This window comes from Mobula birostris, chromosome 4 (genome assembly GCF_030028105.1).
Source record: "Mobula birostris isolate sMobBir1 chromosome 4, sMobBir1.hap1, whole genome shotgun sequence".
Classification (NCBI taxonomy): domain Eukaryota; kingdom Metazoa; phylum Chordata; class Chondrichthyes; order Myliobatiformes; family Myliobatidae; genus Mobula; species Mobula birostris.
The window spans coordinates 84,585,646-84,600,033 of NC_092373.1; the positions used below are offsets into that span (position 1 = coordinate 84,585,646).

A 14,388-nucleotide genomic window follows, 5' to 3' on the forward strand; every position below is an offset into this window, starting at 1 on the left:
GTACCTCATTACATTTGCAAATCAACTAATTAACAGAAGAATAAATTAAATAAAGAAATCTTCTTCAAAACAGGAGGTGGAACCATTTTTGAGCAACCCACATCCTGGATAGATTCACCCATTTTGTGTCATTTATCCACAATAAGACAGTAATGAAACATTGTTTTTCCAGTTTGGATGATTACTAGTACTTTTAAGGATAGAGGCTAGAAACTGATTTGTGGTTTAAATTGTTATTTGGACATTCTATGAGTGTTATTTAATTGCAAATAATCCAAGAGGAAAACTATCTCAAATACCAACACTGTGTAAAGTGCATTCATTTGGAATCAGAGTGCAAATAAAACAGGTAACATTGCTGGAAAGAAGTTCATAAATCATCTATGGAGCTAAGTTTTGTGCCAGGAAATGAAAGACATTAGTGTGTGGCACACAAAAGCTATATGGAATCATTATTCATTCATGAATTACTAAGAGGTTCATCACTTTAGTTCAGCCAACAATAATGAAGTAGGGATCCTAAATGCAAGCCATTGGCAGTTTTCCTATGGTTGAAAGTTTCGTTTGAATGAATCAAGTATCAGTAGATTTGTTTGAATGAATCAAGTATCCTGATGGTGCTGATCAGTGGGGCTTATACGCCTAATATGTCTCAGCAATGGTAAAGTTTGGATTGACTTTGTCACCTCTCGGTACCGCAGTGCATAAACATATGGGGAAACTGCTCTGGGTAACATCATAAGGAAATTTGTCATTGACATATTGATCCAGAGTACTGTCACATAGGAAATCAGGTCCATTTCTTGGAGTGCACCCCCTGCCACTAAACCAAGCAAGGGGATGAAGTAAAAGAATAGCAGCATTGACTGAATAAGGTAAGTCTGCCTTGCCCTGGAGTTGCCAGTCCATATTCCTGACGTCTTAGTTTTGCAGTATAACATGACATAGCTACTGGAAATCAGTACTAAACATATTAGAAAGTAAATTACTGTAAAACTGTAATACATTTTTAAGATAGGTAATCGAAGGAAAGAAAACATGAATGTTAAAGGAAAAATACAAATCGATAACGTGGACAATGGATTCTGTTGAGTTCCTAGTGTTATTATAAAAATGACAGATGGAGCTGCGGCAGAAACAATACAAATACAGATAATGATTTTCAGGGCCCTGGATCGAGGTAAAAGTGAGGGATAACGAAGGGGCCAGCTAACAGCCACATAAGTGTCCACCACCATTGCAGTAACTGTCAGAATGCCATTACAATAAGACACTGTTAACACATACAATAGTGTTTGGCAAACAACTTTAGGCATCCCGACACCTGCAGCATTAAGGATGTCGATGAAGGTGTTCAGTACTGAATAAATTAGATCATTAACCAAAGTGTTGGCAAGCAGCAGGTACCTGGTTTCCTGATAAAGGTTGTTGTTTGAAAAGATGGCAATCAAGACAAGAGGTGCAGCCAACAATGAGGCAATAAGGCAAATTATCAGAGGAATCATCAAAATATGTGTTTTGGAGTGTCCCAAAGCATTCACCCATGCTTGGATGTCTTCGTGCTGAAGAAAATCCACAGAATGGGATGCATTTGCAGGGAACTGCACAGTAACGAGTTCTTCAGCTAGAAGAGACATCTCATTGTGGTCGGCACGATGATTGCAATTATATAAATTCATTACATACCACTTGAAATCAACTCATGACCACAAATTAGTGTTTGCTTTCATCCAGTACAGCAATGGCCTTCAACTTGATTTGCTCATTTTGATCAAAATCCCTTCAGGCTTACTGCAGATAATACTTGTACTCATGTGATCCTGTATATTCTTGAAACGTAAAGAAGAAAAATCCTCCTCTTCAAATGTAAAAGGAACCATTCTTCACGCAATTCCTATATGCAGCTCGGAGCTGGTGCAGTATGTGCTTCCTTATTTTCATAAACATATTCATACAAATAAATCTTGCAGAGGCTGAAACCAAGATCCAGACAAATGGAATTTTATCTTCATTTGATTAAAAAAAATTCTCTACCAAAAATGATGTTCAAATGGAATTGGTTTAGTGCCCTAAAAATCAGCACAGCACCAAATCTGTGGCTTGTAGCAGAGCAGAGACACACTGCCACTTCATTTGCCAGGAGACAGGTTGTTGATTTGACACTCATTGGACACACTGTTTGATTTGACACTCATTGGACACGTTTTATCTGATCAATGCCAGCGAACAGAAGGATTTCATTAATTAAAACAGATTCTAAATGAGTAACAGCTCCATCTCGCAGCTAACACTAAACCACATTTGTCACTTCTCATGCTCCAATGACTGAATTTGTTTTTAATAGCAATATCATTATTGGTTTTGTACAGAAAATCCTATAAGTAACCTGTTATGACAATGCGACATTGGTACTGCAGTCATCTGAATAAACTTACCCAAGTAGATCACCTTGCAGTTTTTGACCTATTACATTGCCCAACTATTGATCGACACATCTCATTCCTGTAAGTGGCCACCCCGAGCACGCTTTCCATCCGTGCCGGGTTGAGTGTCGAGCTAGCCACCCAGCCTCGTAAAAAATACAAGGATCGAGTCAGGAACGTTCATAATGTGACCCAATTAATCCTGACACCATGTGCCAGACAAGAAAAAAAAAATTCCTGTAAGTGTTAAGTTTGCCTCACGGGCTCAGGAAGGGAATGTTGGGAGAACACACACCAGACCTTTTTGAGCGGTAGGTGGTTGAGATGAGCAACCTCTAGATCCCGAGCACCATCAACTCAGATGATCTCAAAGATGAGAAAATCTTCAGATGCTGGAAATCCGAAGCAACACACACAAAATGCTGGAGGAACTCAGCAGGCCAGGCAGCATCTATGGAAAAGAGTAAACAGTCGATGTTTCAGGCTGAGGCCCTTCCTCAGGACTGCCTGTTGTATTCCTCTAGCATTTTGTGTGTGTTGCTTTGTCTCAGATGATCTATTTTGGGCCCAACACATTGATGAGGGTGGCATGCCAGCAGCTCTTCTTTGTCATAAGTCTGAGGAGATTTAGTATGTCACCAGAAGACCCTTGAATATTTCTAGATACATTCAGTGGGCACTTTATTAGGTATCTCTTAATATTGTGATCTTCTGCTGCTGTAGCCCATCCATTTCAAGTTTCAGCATGTTGTGCATTAGGTGTTGCAACTGAACATAACATTTAGTGCTGTCCTTCTGCACATCACTGTTGTAATGCATGATTATTTGAGTTACTGTCACTTTGGACACAGTATTTAGTTACACACAGCACACATAACTACGGTAAACTTCAATACAGACACAAAATAGTATTAGCACCAGTCCTCGAGTTGGATGGCATGAAGATTGATGGTGCACAGTATTTGTGGCAATTATACGTTTTTGCACAGTTCTGCTGCTACAAAACAAATTTCACCTCAACTAAGTCAGCGACAATAAATTTGATTCTGATTGCCAATAACTTATTCTTATGATGTCCCTGGAGTTCACTGATAACCTACTTTCAATCTGATGGTGTGGGTTCTGAGGTGGCTAACGAAGCCACCAATGACAACTCCTGACACTTCTGCAGACAGGGCATCTGGTGTTAGAAAGTGTAGGTGGCTCGCGAGGAGATACATTTCATTTACTGCTTTTGCAAGTCTGATGCATGGTTTTAGTTCTCAACACCATCCAGGATACTTCTTCCCCACTTGGAATTTGCTTGTTATTGACACATGTACTGATGTATAGTGAAAAAATTGTTTTGCATGTCACCCCTACAAATCATTTCATCATATCAGTACACTGAAGTCATACATGGAAAAGCAACAAGAGCTTGCAGAATAAAGTGTTAGTTACAGAGAATGTGCAGTGCAGGTGGACAATAAGGTAGATAGTGGGGTCAAGACTCGATCTCATCATGCTAGGGACCACTTTAGCAGTGGGATAAAGCTGACCTGCGCCTGGTGGTACATGCTTTAAGGACAATATTTTCCTCTGTCTCGCTGGTAATCTTTTCCCATTTTGAGCTCAGAATGGAGGGTCAGCTATGCTAATGATGTGAATTGTTTAGTATTCAGTCCAACTAAGACCTTTTGGGTTAGGGTCTAATCTGTCATTTAACCGTTTTTTATGCTTGCTCACAGTTATATAATCCCGTATTTGTAATTTCAGTGAATTTTTAGTAATTTACACTATCTTCCTTATTGCAGCCTGTGTCATGCCATAAATAGAACTGTTTCATAGGGTGATCTTATAAAGGAATTTCCTTCCATGTCTAGCTTGAACTAGTTTTCAGTATTATGAAAGACCACAAGGAAGATTGTTTACTAGAGGGAGCTGGTTAGAGTTAGTTACCTGTTGCTGTGTTACTCACTCACAGTACCTTACTGTTATTGCTTTCCTTTCAGCATCTAATAATCAGCTGCCACTGCATGATTTGCACCTCATTCTTGCCTTCTGGACAATATTATCTCTAGATCCAACAAGAGAAAATCTGCAGATGCTGGAGATCCGAGCACCCCACACATAATACTGGAGGAACTCAGCAGGCCAGGCACCATCTATGGGAAAAAGTATAGTTGACTTTTCAGGCTGAAACCCTTCAGCAGGGCTGGAGAAAAAAGCTGAGGAGTAGATTTAAAAGGTGGGGGGGGGGTGCGGGAGAGAGAGAAACACTGGGAGTGGGGGGGATGAAGCAAAGAGCTGGGCAGTTGATTGGTGACAGAGACAGGCCATGGAAAGACAGAATATAAGGTGTTGTTCCTCCAACCTAAGTCTGCAGGTGATGGGGCAAATTTGCAGCCATTGGAGTGAGTTGCAGTGCAATCAAAGCAAAAAGTACCAAATACTGGTCTTAAGGTGTTATACTTAAATGCACGCAGCATAAGGAATAAGGTGGATGATCTTGTCGTACAGCTACTGATTGGCAGGTATGATATTGTGGGATAGGCAGGTAGGCAGAGGGGGAGGCGTGGCTTTATTGGTAAGAAATGATATTAAATTATTAGAAAGAGATGACATAGGATCAGAAGCTGTAGAAACTTTATGGGTTGAGCTAAGAAATCGCAGGGGTAAAAGGATCCTGAAGGCAGTTATTTATAGGCCTCCAAACAGCTGCAGTGATGTGGACTACAAATTACAACAGGAAATAGAAAAGTCTTGTCAGAAGGGCAGTGTTATGATAATTGTGGGGGATTTTAACATGCGAGTTGATTGGGAAAATCAGGTCAGCACTGGGTCTCAAGAGAAAATTTGTAGAATGACTGTGAGATGGCTTTTTAGAACAGCTTGTTGTTGAGCCCACTAGGGGATCGGCTGTACTGGATTGGGTATTGTGTAATGAACCAGGGGTGATTAGAGAGGTTGAGGTGAAGGAACCCTTAGGAGGCAGTGATCATAACATGATTGAGTTCACTGTGAAATTTGAGAAAGAGAAGCCGAAATCCGATGTGTCAGTATTTCAGTGCAGTAAAGGAAATTACAGTGGCATGAGAGAGGAACTGGCCAAAGTTGACTGGAAAGGGATGTTAGCGGGAAGAATGGCAGAGCAGCAGTGGCTGGAGTTTATGCGAGAAGTGAGGAAGGTGCAATACAGATATATTCCAAAAAAGAAGAAATTTTCGAATGGAAAAAGGCTGCAGCTGTGGCTGACAAGAGAAGTCAAAGCTAAAGTTACAGCAAAGGAGAGGGCATACAAGGAAGCAAAAATTAGTGGGAAGACAGAGGATTGGGAAGTTTTTAAAAGCTTACAAAAGGAAACTAAGAAGGTCATTAAGAGGGAAAAGATTAACTATGAAAAGAAACTAGCAAATAATATCAAAGAGGATACTAAAAGCTTTTTCAAGTATATAAAGAGTAAAGGACAGATGAGACTAGATATAGGACCTATAGAAAATGATGCTGGAGAAATTGTAATGGGAGATAAGGAGATGGCGGAGGAACTGAACGAGCATTTTGCATCAGTCTTCACTGAGGAAGACATCAGCAGTATACCGGACACTCAAGGGTGTCAGGGAAGAGAAGTGTGCGCAGTCACAATTACGACAAAGAAAGTACCAAGGAAGCTGAATAGTCTAAGGGTAGATAAATCTCCCGGACCATATGGAATACACCCTCGTGTTCTGAAGGAAGTAGCTGTGGAGATTGCGGAGGCATTAGCAATGATCTTTCAAAAGTCAATAGATTCTGGCATGGTTCTGGAGGACTGGAAGATTGAAAATGTCACTCCGCTATTTAAGAAGGGGCAAGGAAGCAAAAAGGAAATTATAGACCAGTTAGCTTGGCATCGGTGGTTGGGAAGTTGTTGGAGTCGATCGTCAAGGATGAGGTTACGGAGTGCCTGGAGGCATATGACAAGATGGGCAGAACTCAGCATGGTTTCCTTAAAGGGAGATCCTGCCTGACAAACCTATTGCAATTTTTTGAGGAAATTACAAGTAGGCTAGACAAGGGAGCTGCAGTGGATGTTGTATATTTGGATTTTCAGAAGGCCTTTGACAAGGTGCCATACATGAGGCTGCTTAACAAGGTGAGAGCCCATGGAATTACGGGAAAGCTATATATGTGGATAGAGCGTTGGCCGATTGGCAGGAAACAGAGAGTGGGAATAAAGGGATCCTATTCTGGTTGGCTGCCGGTTACCAGTGGTGTTCCACAGGGGTCCGTGTTGGGGCCGCTTCTTTTTTCGTTGTACATCAACAATTTTGATTTTGGAATAGATGGCTTTGTGGCTAAGTTTGCTGATGATACAAAGGTAGGTTGAGGGGCCGGTAGTGCCGAGGATACAGAGAGTCTGCAGAGAGACTGGGATAGATTGGGAGAATGGGCAAAGAAGAGGCAAATGAAACACAATGTTGGCAAGAGTATGGTTATGCACTTTGGCAGAAGAAATAAATGGGCAGACTCTTATTTAAATGGGGAGAGAATTCAAAGTTCTGAAATGCAACGGGACTTGGGAGTCCTCGTACAGGATACCCTTAAGGTTAACCTCCAGGTTGAGTCGGTGGTAAAGAAGGCAAATGCAATGTTGGCATTCACTTTTAGAGGAATAGAGTGTAGGAGCAGGGATGTTATGTTGAGGTTCTATAAGGCACTGGTGAGACCTCACTTGGAGTACTGTGGAGTTTTGGGCTCCTTATTTAAGAAAGGATGTGCTGATGTTGGAGAGGGTTCAGAGAAGATTCACTAGAATGATTCTGGGAATGAGAGGGTTAACATATGAGGAACGTTTCCCTGCTCTTGGACTGTATTCTTTGGAGTTTAGAAGAATGTTGAAAGGCATGGACAGAGTGGATGTGTAAAATTGTTTCCCATGGTGGGGGAGTCTAGTACGAGAGGGCACGACTTAAGAATTGAAGTGCGCCCATTCAGAATAGAGATGTGAAGAAATTTTTTTAGCCAGAGGGTGGTGAATCTATGGAATTTGTTGCCATGGGCGGCATTGGAAGCCAAGTCATTGGGTGTACTTAAGGCAGAGATTGATAGGTATCTGAGTAGTCAGGGCATCAAAGGTTATGGTGAGAAGGCAGGGGAGTGGGACTAAATGGGAATGGATCAGCTCATGATAAAATGGCGCAGCAGACTCAATGGGCTGAATGGCTGACTTCTGCTCCTTTGTCTTATAGTCTCATCATCTCAATGGAGGAGGCCATGGATGGGTATATCATAATGAGAATGGTTAAGTGGAATTAAAATGGGTGGCTACTCGGCGATCACATTTGTTCTGGCAGACGGAGCGTAGATGCTCGGCAAAGCAGTCTCCCAATCTACATCGGGTCTCACCGACGTACAGGATGCCACATGGGGAGCACCAGACACAATAAATGACCCTAACAGACTGACAGGTGAAGTGTTGCCTCACCTGAAAGGACAGTTTAGGACCCTGAATGGTAGTGAGGGAGGAAGTGTAGCACTTGTTCTGCTTACAAGGGCCAGGAGGGAGATCAGTGGGGAGGGACAAATGACAAAGGAGTCACGTAGGGAGCAATCCCTGAGGAAAGCAGAAAGTGTGAGGGGTGGGGTGGAGGGAAAGATGTGTTTGGTGGTGGGATCCCATTGGAGGTGACGGAAGTTTCGGAGAATTGTGTGCTGGACTCGGAGGCTGGTAGGGTGGTAGATGATAACAAGAGGAACCCTATCCCTGGTAGGGTGGCAGGAAGATGGGGCAAGAGCATACGTGTGTGAAATGAAAGAGATGCAGTTGAGGACAGTATTGATGGTGGAGAAAGTTTGAAAAAGGAGGACATCTACTTCGTTCTAGAATGAAAAGCCTCATCTTGATCCTGATCATCATCCAGATCCAACAAGCCTTGTTGCAGCAGATGTTAATGCGAGAGAAGAACAAGGTCGATTCACTTGTCCTTCCAGTGAATTTGGAAAACTTAGTCAAGAACACATTGGTGCTAACATTCCAGTGCTTTAGGATGCCGGCTGCATGTGGTCCCAGTCTCAGAATTTTAAATGAGAACAGGGATCGATTTCTGACAGCACATCATCTTCACACTTGTTAAGCTGTTCTGACTCCAACTTGTATACAAGTCCTCTTAAATGTTTGTGCTGTTTCCAATGATCTGTATGGACGGCATGTATAACAAAGTAGCTGCTACAATAATACATGAATTAACCAACCTCAAGAAACTGCAGTGACACAAAGTACAAAATTTAAAATACAATCATAATGCAAAATATTCACATAAAATCCATTTCTACCACCAAACAATAATAGAATAACTATAATTTTGATGGCTTCAAAGGAAAACAAATTAATATTAATTTTGAATGACCTGCAGAATGGGAACTTCCCTCTCATCCTTATTCAACCCAAACCCCCTAAATCCCACAACTCTCTTCTCCTACGCTCCCAACTGCTCTTCCCCATGACCCTCCAAACCCCTTCCCCTATGACCCTCCAAACCCCCTCTTCCCCATGACCCTCCAAACCCCCTCTTCCCCATGACCCTTCAACACCTCTCTTCCCCAAGACCTTCCAACCCCCCTCTCCCCATGACCTTCCAACCCCCCTCTTCCATGACCCTCCAAACCCCCTCTTCCTCTATGCTCCGAAACCCTCTCTTCCCCTATGACCCTCCAACCTCCCTCTTCCCCTATGATCCTCCAAACCCCCTCTTCCCTATGACCCTCCAACACCTCTCATCCCCTGACCTTCCAACCCCCCTCTCCCCATGACCCTCCAAACCCCCTCTTCCTCTATGCTCCCAAACTCTCTCTTCCTCTATGACCCTCCAACCTCCCTCTTCCCCTATGACCCTCCAACCCCCTCTTCCCCTATGACCCTCCAACCTCCTCTTCCCCTATGACCCTCCAACCCCCCTCTTCCCCATGACCCTCCAACACCCCTCTTCCCCCATGACCCTCCAAACCCCCTCTTCCTCTATGCTCCCAAACCCTCTCTTCCCCTATGGCCCTCCATCCCCCCTTACCCTATGACCCTCCAACCTCCTCTTCCCCTATGACCCTCCAACCCCCCTCTTCCCCATGACCCTCCAACACCCCTCTTCCCCCATGACCCTCCAAACCCCCTCTTCCTCTATGCTCCCAAACCCTCTCTTCCCCTATGGCCCTCCATCCCCCCTTACCCTATGACCCTCCAACGCCCCTCTTTCCCTACGACCCTCAAGCCACCCTCTTCACCCAGTGCCCCCAAACCCCCCTTTCCCTTACGCTCCCCAACGCCCTTATTCCCCAAACGCCACCCCCTCCCCCCCCCTCCCCCCCTCCCCCCCTCCCCCCCTCCCCCCCTCTCCCCCCCTCCCCCCCCTCTCCCCCCCTCCCCCCTCCCCCCCCCCTCTCCCCCCCTCCCCCCCTCCCCCCCCCTCTCCCCCCCTCCCCCCCCCTCTCCCCCCCCTCCCCCCCCCTCTCCCCCCCTCTCCCCCTCTCCCCCCCTCCCCCCCCCTCTCCCCCCCTCCCCCCCCCTCTCCCCCCCTCCTCTCCCCCCCTCCCCCCCCCTCTCCCCCCCTCCCCCCCCCTCTCCCCCCCTCCCCCCCCTCCCCTCCCCCCCTCCCCCCCCTCCCCCCCCCTCCCCCCCCCCTCCCCCCCTCTCCCCCCCTCCCCCCCCTCTCCCCCCCTCTCCCCCTCTCCCCCCCTCCCCCCCAATCGCGGCTTCACAGCACGCGCACGCGCACACACACAAACGCGTCTCCGCCTTTATGAACATGGTCTCTCGGCCCTGTCCTCACCGGAAATCACTTGACGTGCCGGAAGTGAACACCAACAAGCATGGCGTCTGTGTGCTGTGCGGCGGCTGTTTCCCGGCTCCTGAGGGCGGGGAGTGCCCGGGGCAGCAGGTATGAGGGCGACCTGGGAAGGCCAGGATTTCACTGGAGTGCGGGTGGCAGAGATCCAGTGTAACAGAAGCAGAATCGGGCAGCGTTGTACAAGTTTCTGCGGCCGATATGCCGTCCCGGTGTCCCCATCGCACTCCTTCCCCGCTCACTCTTCAATTTCCGGAGCCCACACCTTCTCTCCCAGCACCCTTCCCAAACGCATACCTTGCCCATATCCCCATCTCACCTTCCTCCAACCCGCTAAAGCCCGCACTCCTTACAACCCATATCCACCTACCAACGCCACCTCCACCTGTCTGCTATACTTCCAGCACCTAGATCCCCACCCAGCCATTCAGTACCAACCTCCTCCATCTTCTACTTTCTAGGCTGCTTTTCTCCCCTCTTCCTCCTTTGCCCAGTGCTTCTTGCTCTGCTTTCCTTCACCCCCTTTCTATTCTGCATTTTTTTTTATCCCCATCACAACATTTTGGAATGAAGAATCCAAGAAGTCACAATCTCAAAAGGGACGCAAGAACAGGGAGGTCTTTGGTGTTTCTGTTTAATTCGTTGTAATTGGTAGGAAAACAGCAGGGAAACCCTTTAATTGTTCAAGTTTGTAATACCATTCATCTAGATCAGGGGTTGCCAACCTGGAGCCCACGGACTTCTTTAATGGTAGGGGTCCATGGCATAAAAAAAGGTTGTGAACCCCTGATCTAGATTGTGGCTGACCCACCTCATCCTCATTGTCCTCTCCCTTAAATTCCCCTAAAATCCAGAAATCTGTTGACCTCTTTTATTGATTTGAACTTGATGCCTGAGACCCATGGACATCCAGAGTAGAGAATTTAAAATATTCACTTCCTCAATAGGAAGATCCTCCTTTCCGGTCCATGCTAAGTGCCCTGCTCTCGATTCTAAGAGTGTGATCCATGAGTCTAAATGATCTACTTATCTGTTCTGTGCACCAAAATAAGTGAATGACTTCATGCTTTTCCATATTATGCTGCCCCTGACATTTCTTCCATACTTAATGTGATTATACCACAATTAGTGTTTTTTCATCCTACCTTCCCAACTAACCAGAATTATCAGACAACTTATTTGGTACCCCTGGTTAAGTCATTGACGTAGATTGTAAACAGTCGAGCTTGAGGACTGATCTGTGTTGCAGTCCATGAGTCCGAGCCCATGAATCCAAGAACAATGTTTTTTCACGCTCTGATTTTGTCAGATAACTAATTCATAATCCATGTAATACTATAAAATACTTATGATGACACCATTTGTAGTATGGGTGGCTCACTGCACTAGCAACTTGGGTTCAATCCTGGACTCTGACGTTTAGTGTAGGATTGGGATTACCATGCTTGTCAGTCTGGGCTGAAGGGTCCATTTCTCTGTAGTTTGACTATTGACCCCCAGATCTGCATTCTTTAACTTTATTAACCAACATCACCCATGGGACTTTTGAACTCCAAATGGATCACATCGACTGGTTCTCCTTTGTATCTATTCTATGAGTCACATTCTTAAAGAACTAAATATTATTAAATATTATTTTTTGTTTCATAAGTCCATTCTGACTCTAATGGTGTTCTAAATGCCATCCCTTCCACTGAAGTTAGGCTAACACGTAATTAGTTCCATGCATTGTCCCTCATCTCTTTTTAAATATTAGGGCTACATTTGCTATCTTTGAGGTCATAAAAACAGTTCCAGAATCTGGAATTTTGGTAGATCATAGCCAAAATGCTCACAACAGCCACATCCTTTAAGCTGTTGAGATATTGATCATTAAGTTATTGGGCTTATCTGCTTTTAGACTCACTAACTTTTGCATTCTTTTCTAATGCATATTCCCTTGATATTCTGGCATTTTGGGCAAGTATTTTTATTTAATTAATTCCTCTCTGCTTTCCTTATTCTCCTTTATAAAATCACTGTCTAGAAGAGATCGATGTTAGTTCTTTCCCTGTTTTATGTCTAACAGAGCTCTAGTATTTAATAGCATGTATATCTTCCCTGTGAATCGCACATGGTCGACATTTCCTCTGGGCTTGTGCCTAATGTTTTGCAGCAAATCATGTACATCATAACTTCCAATGCATTTTTCAAATCATCAAGATTCAATTCACTTCAAACCTTCGATTAAATTGCTCAAGCTCTGTAAAATTTAATCACTATGAACATGCTTCCTAATGGCCCTTTTAGGGTGATTGTCAATTTCTCATTGCACAAAATGAGATTCAAAATAGCTTTTCCTCTTCAATATTGACTCAGAAATATACTTTTGTGACATGTTTCATGAATTCATTCCCCACCTTATTACCTCAATTTGACTTGTCCAATGTATGTAGTTTGATGTTTTCTGATTACTTTACTACATCGTGTTCCTTTCACCTGATTTATATCATATTCAATATAACAAACATTATTGGCAACATATTCATCTCTTTAGTATTCTTTGCCATTCCCTTTGTAATTAAATCATACTCTTTAACTTCTATTTGTGCCATTAAGAAAGCAGTTAGGGGGGAAAAAAACAAGATCTTGCTGAGGCACAGTGACAACTCGCGGATGCCTCCTCTTATTTACCCCTCGATCGTGACCCCACTAAGGAGCACCAGGCCATTGTCTCCCACACCATCACCGACTTTATCCGCTCAGGGGACCTCCCATCCACTGCTACCAACCTTATAGTTCCCACACCTCGCACTTTCTGTTTCTACCTCCTACCCAAGATCCACAAACCTGCCTGTCCTGGCGGACCTATTGTCTCAGCTTGCTCCTGCCCCACCGAACTCGTTTCTGCATACCTCGACACGGTTTTATCCCCCCTTGTTCAATCCCTTCCTACCTATGTTCGTGACACTTCTCACGCTCTTAAACTTTTCGATGATTTTAAGTTCCCTGGCCCCCACCGCTTTATTTTCACCATGAATGTCCAGTCCCTATATACTTCTATCCCCCATCAGGAAGGTCTCAAAGCTCTCCGCTTCTTTTTGGATTCCAGACCTAATCAGTTCCCCTCTACCACCCCTCTGCTCCGTCTAGCGGAATTAGTCCTTACTCTTAATAATTTCTCCTTTGGCTCCTCCCACTTCCTCCAAACTAAAGGTGTAGCTATGGGCACCCGTATGGGTCCTAGCTATGCCTGCCTTTTTGTTGGCTTTGTGGAACAATCTATGTTCCGTGCCTATTCTGGTATCTGTCCCCCACTTTTCCTTCGCTACATCGACGACTGCATTGGCGCTGCTTCCTGCACGCATGCTGAGCTCATTGACTTCATTAACTTTGCCTCCAACTTTCACCCTGCCCTCAAGTTTACCTGGTCCATTTCCGACACCTCCCTCCCCTTTCTAGATCTTTCTGTCTCTATTTCTGGAGACAGCTTATCCACTGATGTCTACTATAAGCCTAGTGACTCTCATAGCTATCTGGACGATTCCTCTTCTCACCCTGTCTCTTGCAAAAATGTCATCCCCTTCTCGCAATTCCTCCGTCTCCGCCGCATCTGCTCTCAGGATGAGGCTTTTCATTCCAGGACGAGGGAGGTGTCCTCCTTTTTTAAAGAAAGGGGCTTTTCTTCCTCCACCATGAACTCTGCTCTCAAACGCATCTCCCCCATTTCACGTACATCTGCTCTCACTCCATCCTCCTGCCACCCCACTAGGAATAGGGTTCCCCTGGCCCTCACCTACCACCCCACCAGCTTCCGGGTCCAACATATTCTCCGTAACTTCCGCCACCTCCAACGGGATCCCACCAGTAAGCACATCTTTCCCTCCCCCTCCCTCTGCTTTCCGCAGGGATCGCTCCCTATGCGACTCCCTTGTCCATTTGTCCCCGCCCCCCCCATCTCCCTCCTGGCACTTATCCTTGTAAGCGGAACAAGTGCTACACATGCCCTTACACTTCCTCCCTTACCACCGTTCGGGGCCCCAGACAGTCCTTCCAGGTGAGGCAACACTTCACCTGTGAATCGGCTGGGGTGATATACAGCGTCCAGTCCTCCCGATGTGGCCTTCTATACATTGGCGAGACCCGACGCAGACTGGGAGACCGCTTTGCTGAACACCTACGCTCTGTCCGCC

At 45.2% G+C, this 14,388-nt stretch overlaps 2 protein-coding genes across 2 annotated transcripts in view; one reads left to right on the top strand and one right to left on the bottom strand.

Annotated features, from left to right (window-relative positions):
- Positions 1 to 602: 602 nt before the first annotated feature.
- Positions 603 to 1,679, bottom strand: LOC140197042 (probable G-protein coupled receptor 148). Its single transcript, XM_072256973.1, has one exon. It carries the CDS (start codon positions 1,677 to 1,679, stop codon positions 603 to 605), a length of 1,077 nt encoding a protein of 358 aa, XP_072113074.1.
- Positions 1,680 to 10,202: 8,523 nt separating this feature from the next.
- parlb (presenilin associated, rhomboid-like b) overlaps positions 10,203 to 14,388 on the top strand; it is a 50,166-nt gene continuing 45,980 nt past the window's right edge. The window contains exon 1 of the mRNA XM_072255699.1: positions 10,203 to 10,309. Coding sequence (XP_072111800.1) covers positions 10,242 to 10,309 — 68 coding nt within the window. The 5' untranslated portion in view covers positions 10,203 to 10,241. The remainder of the gene's footprint in view (positions 10,310 to 14,388) is intronic.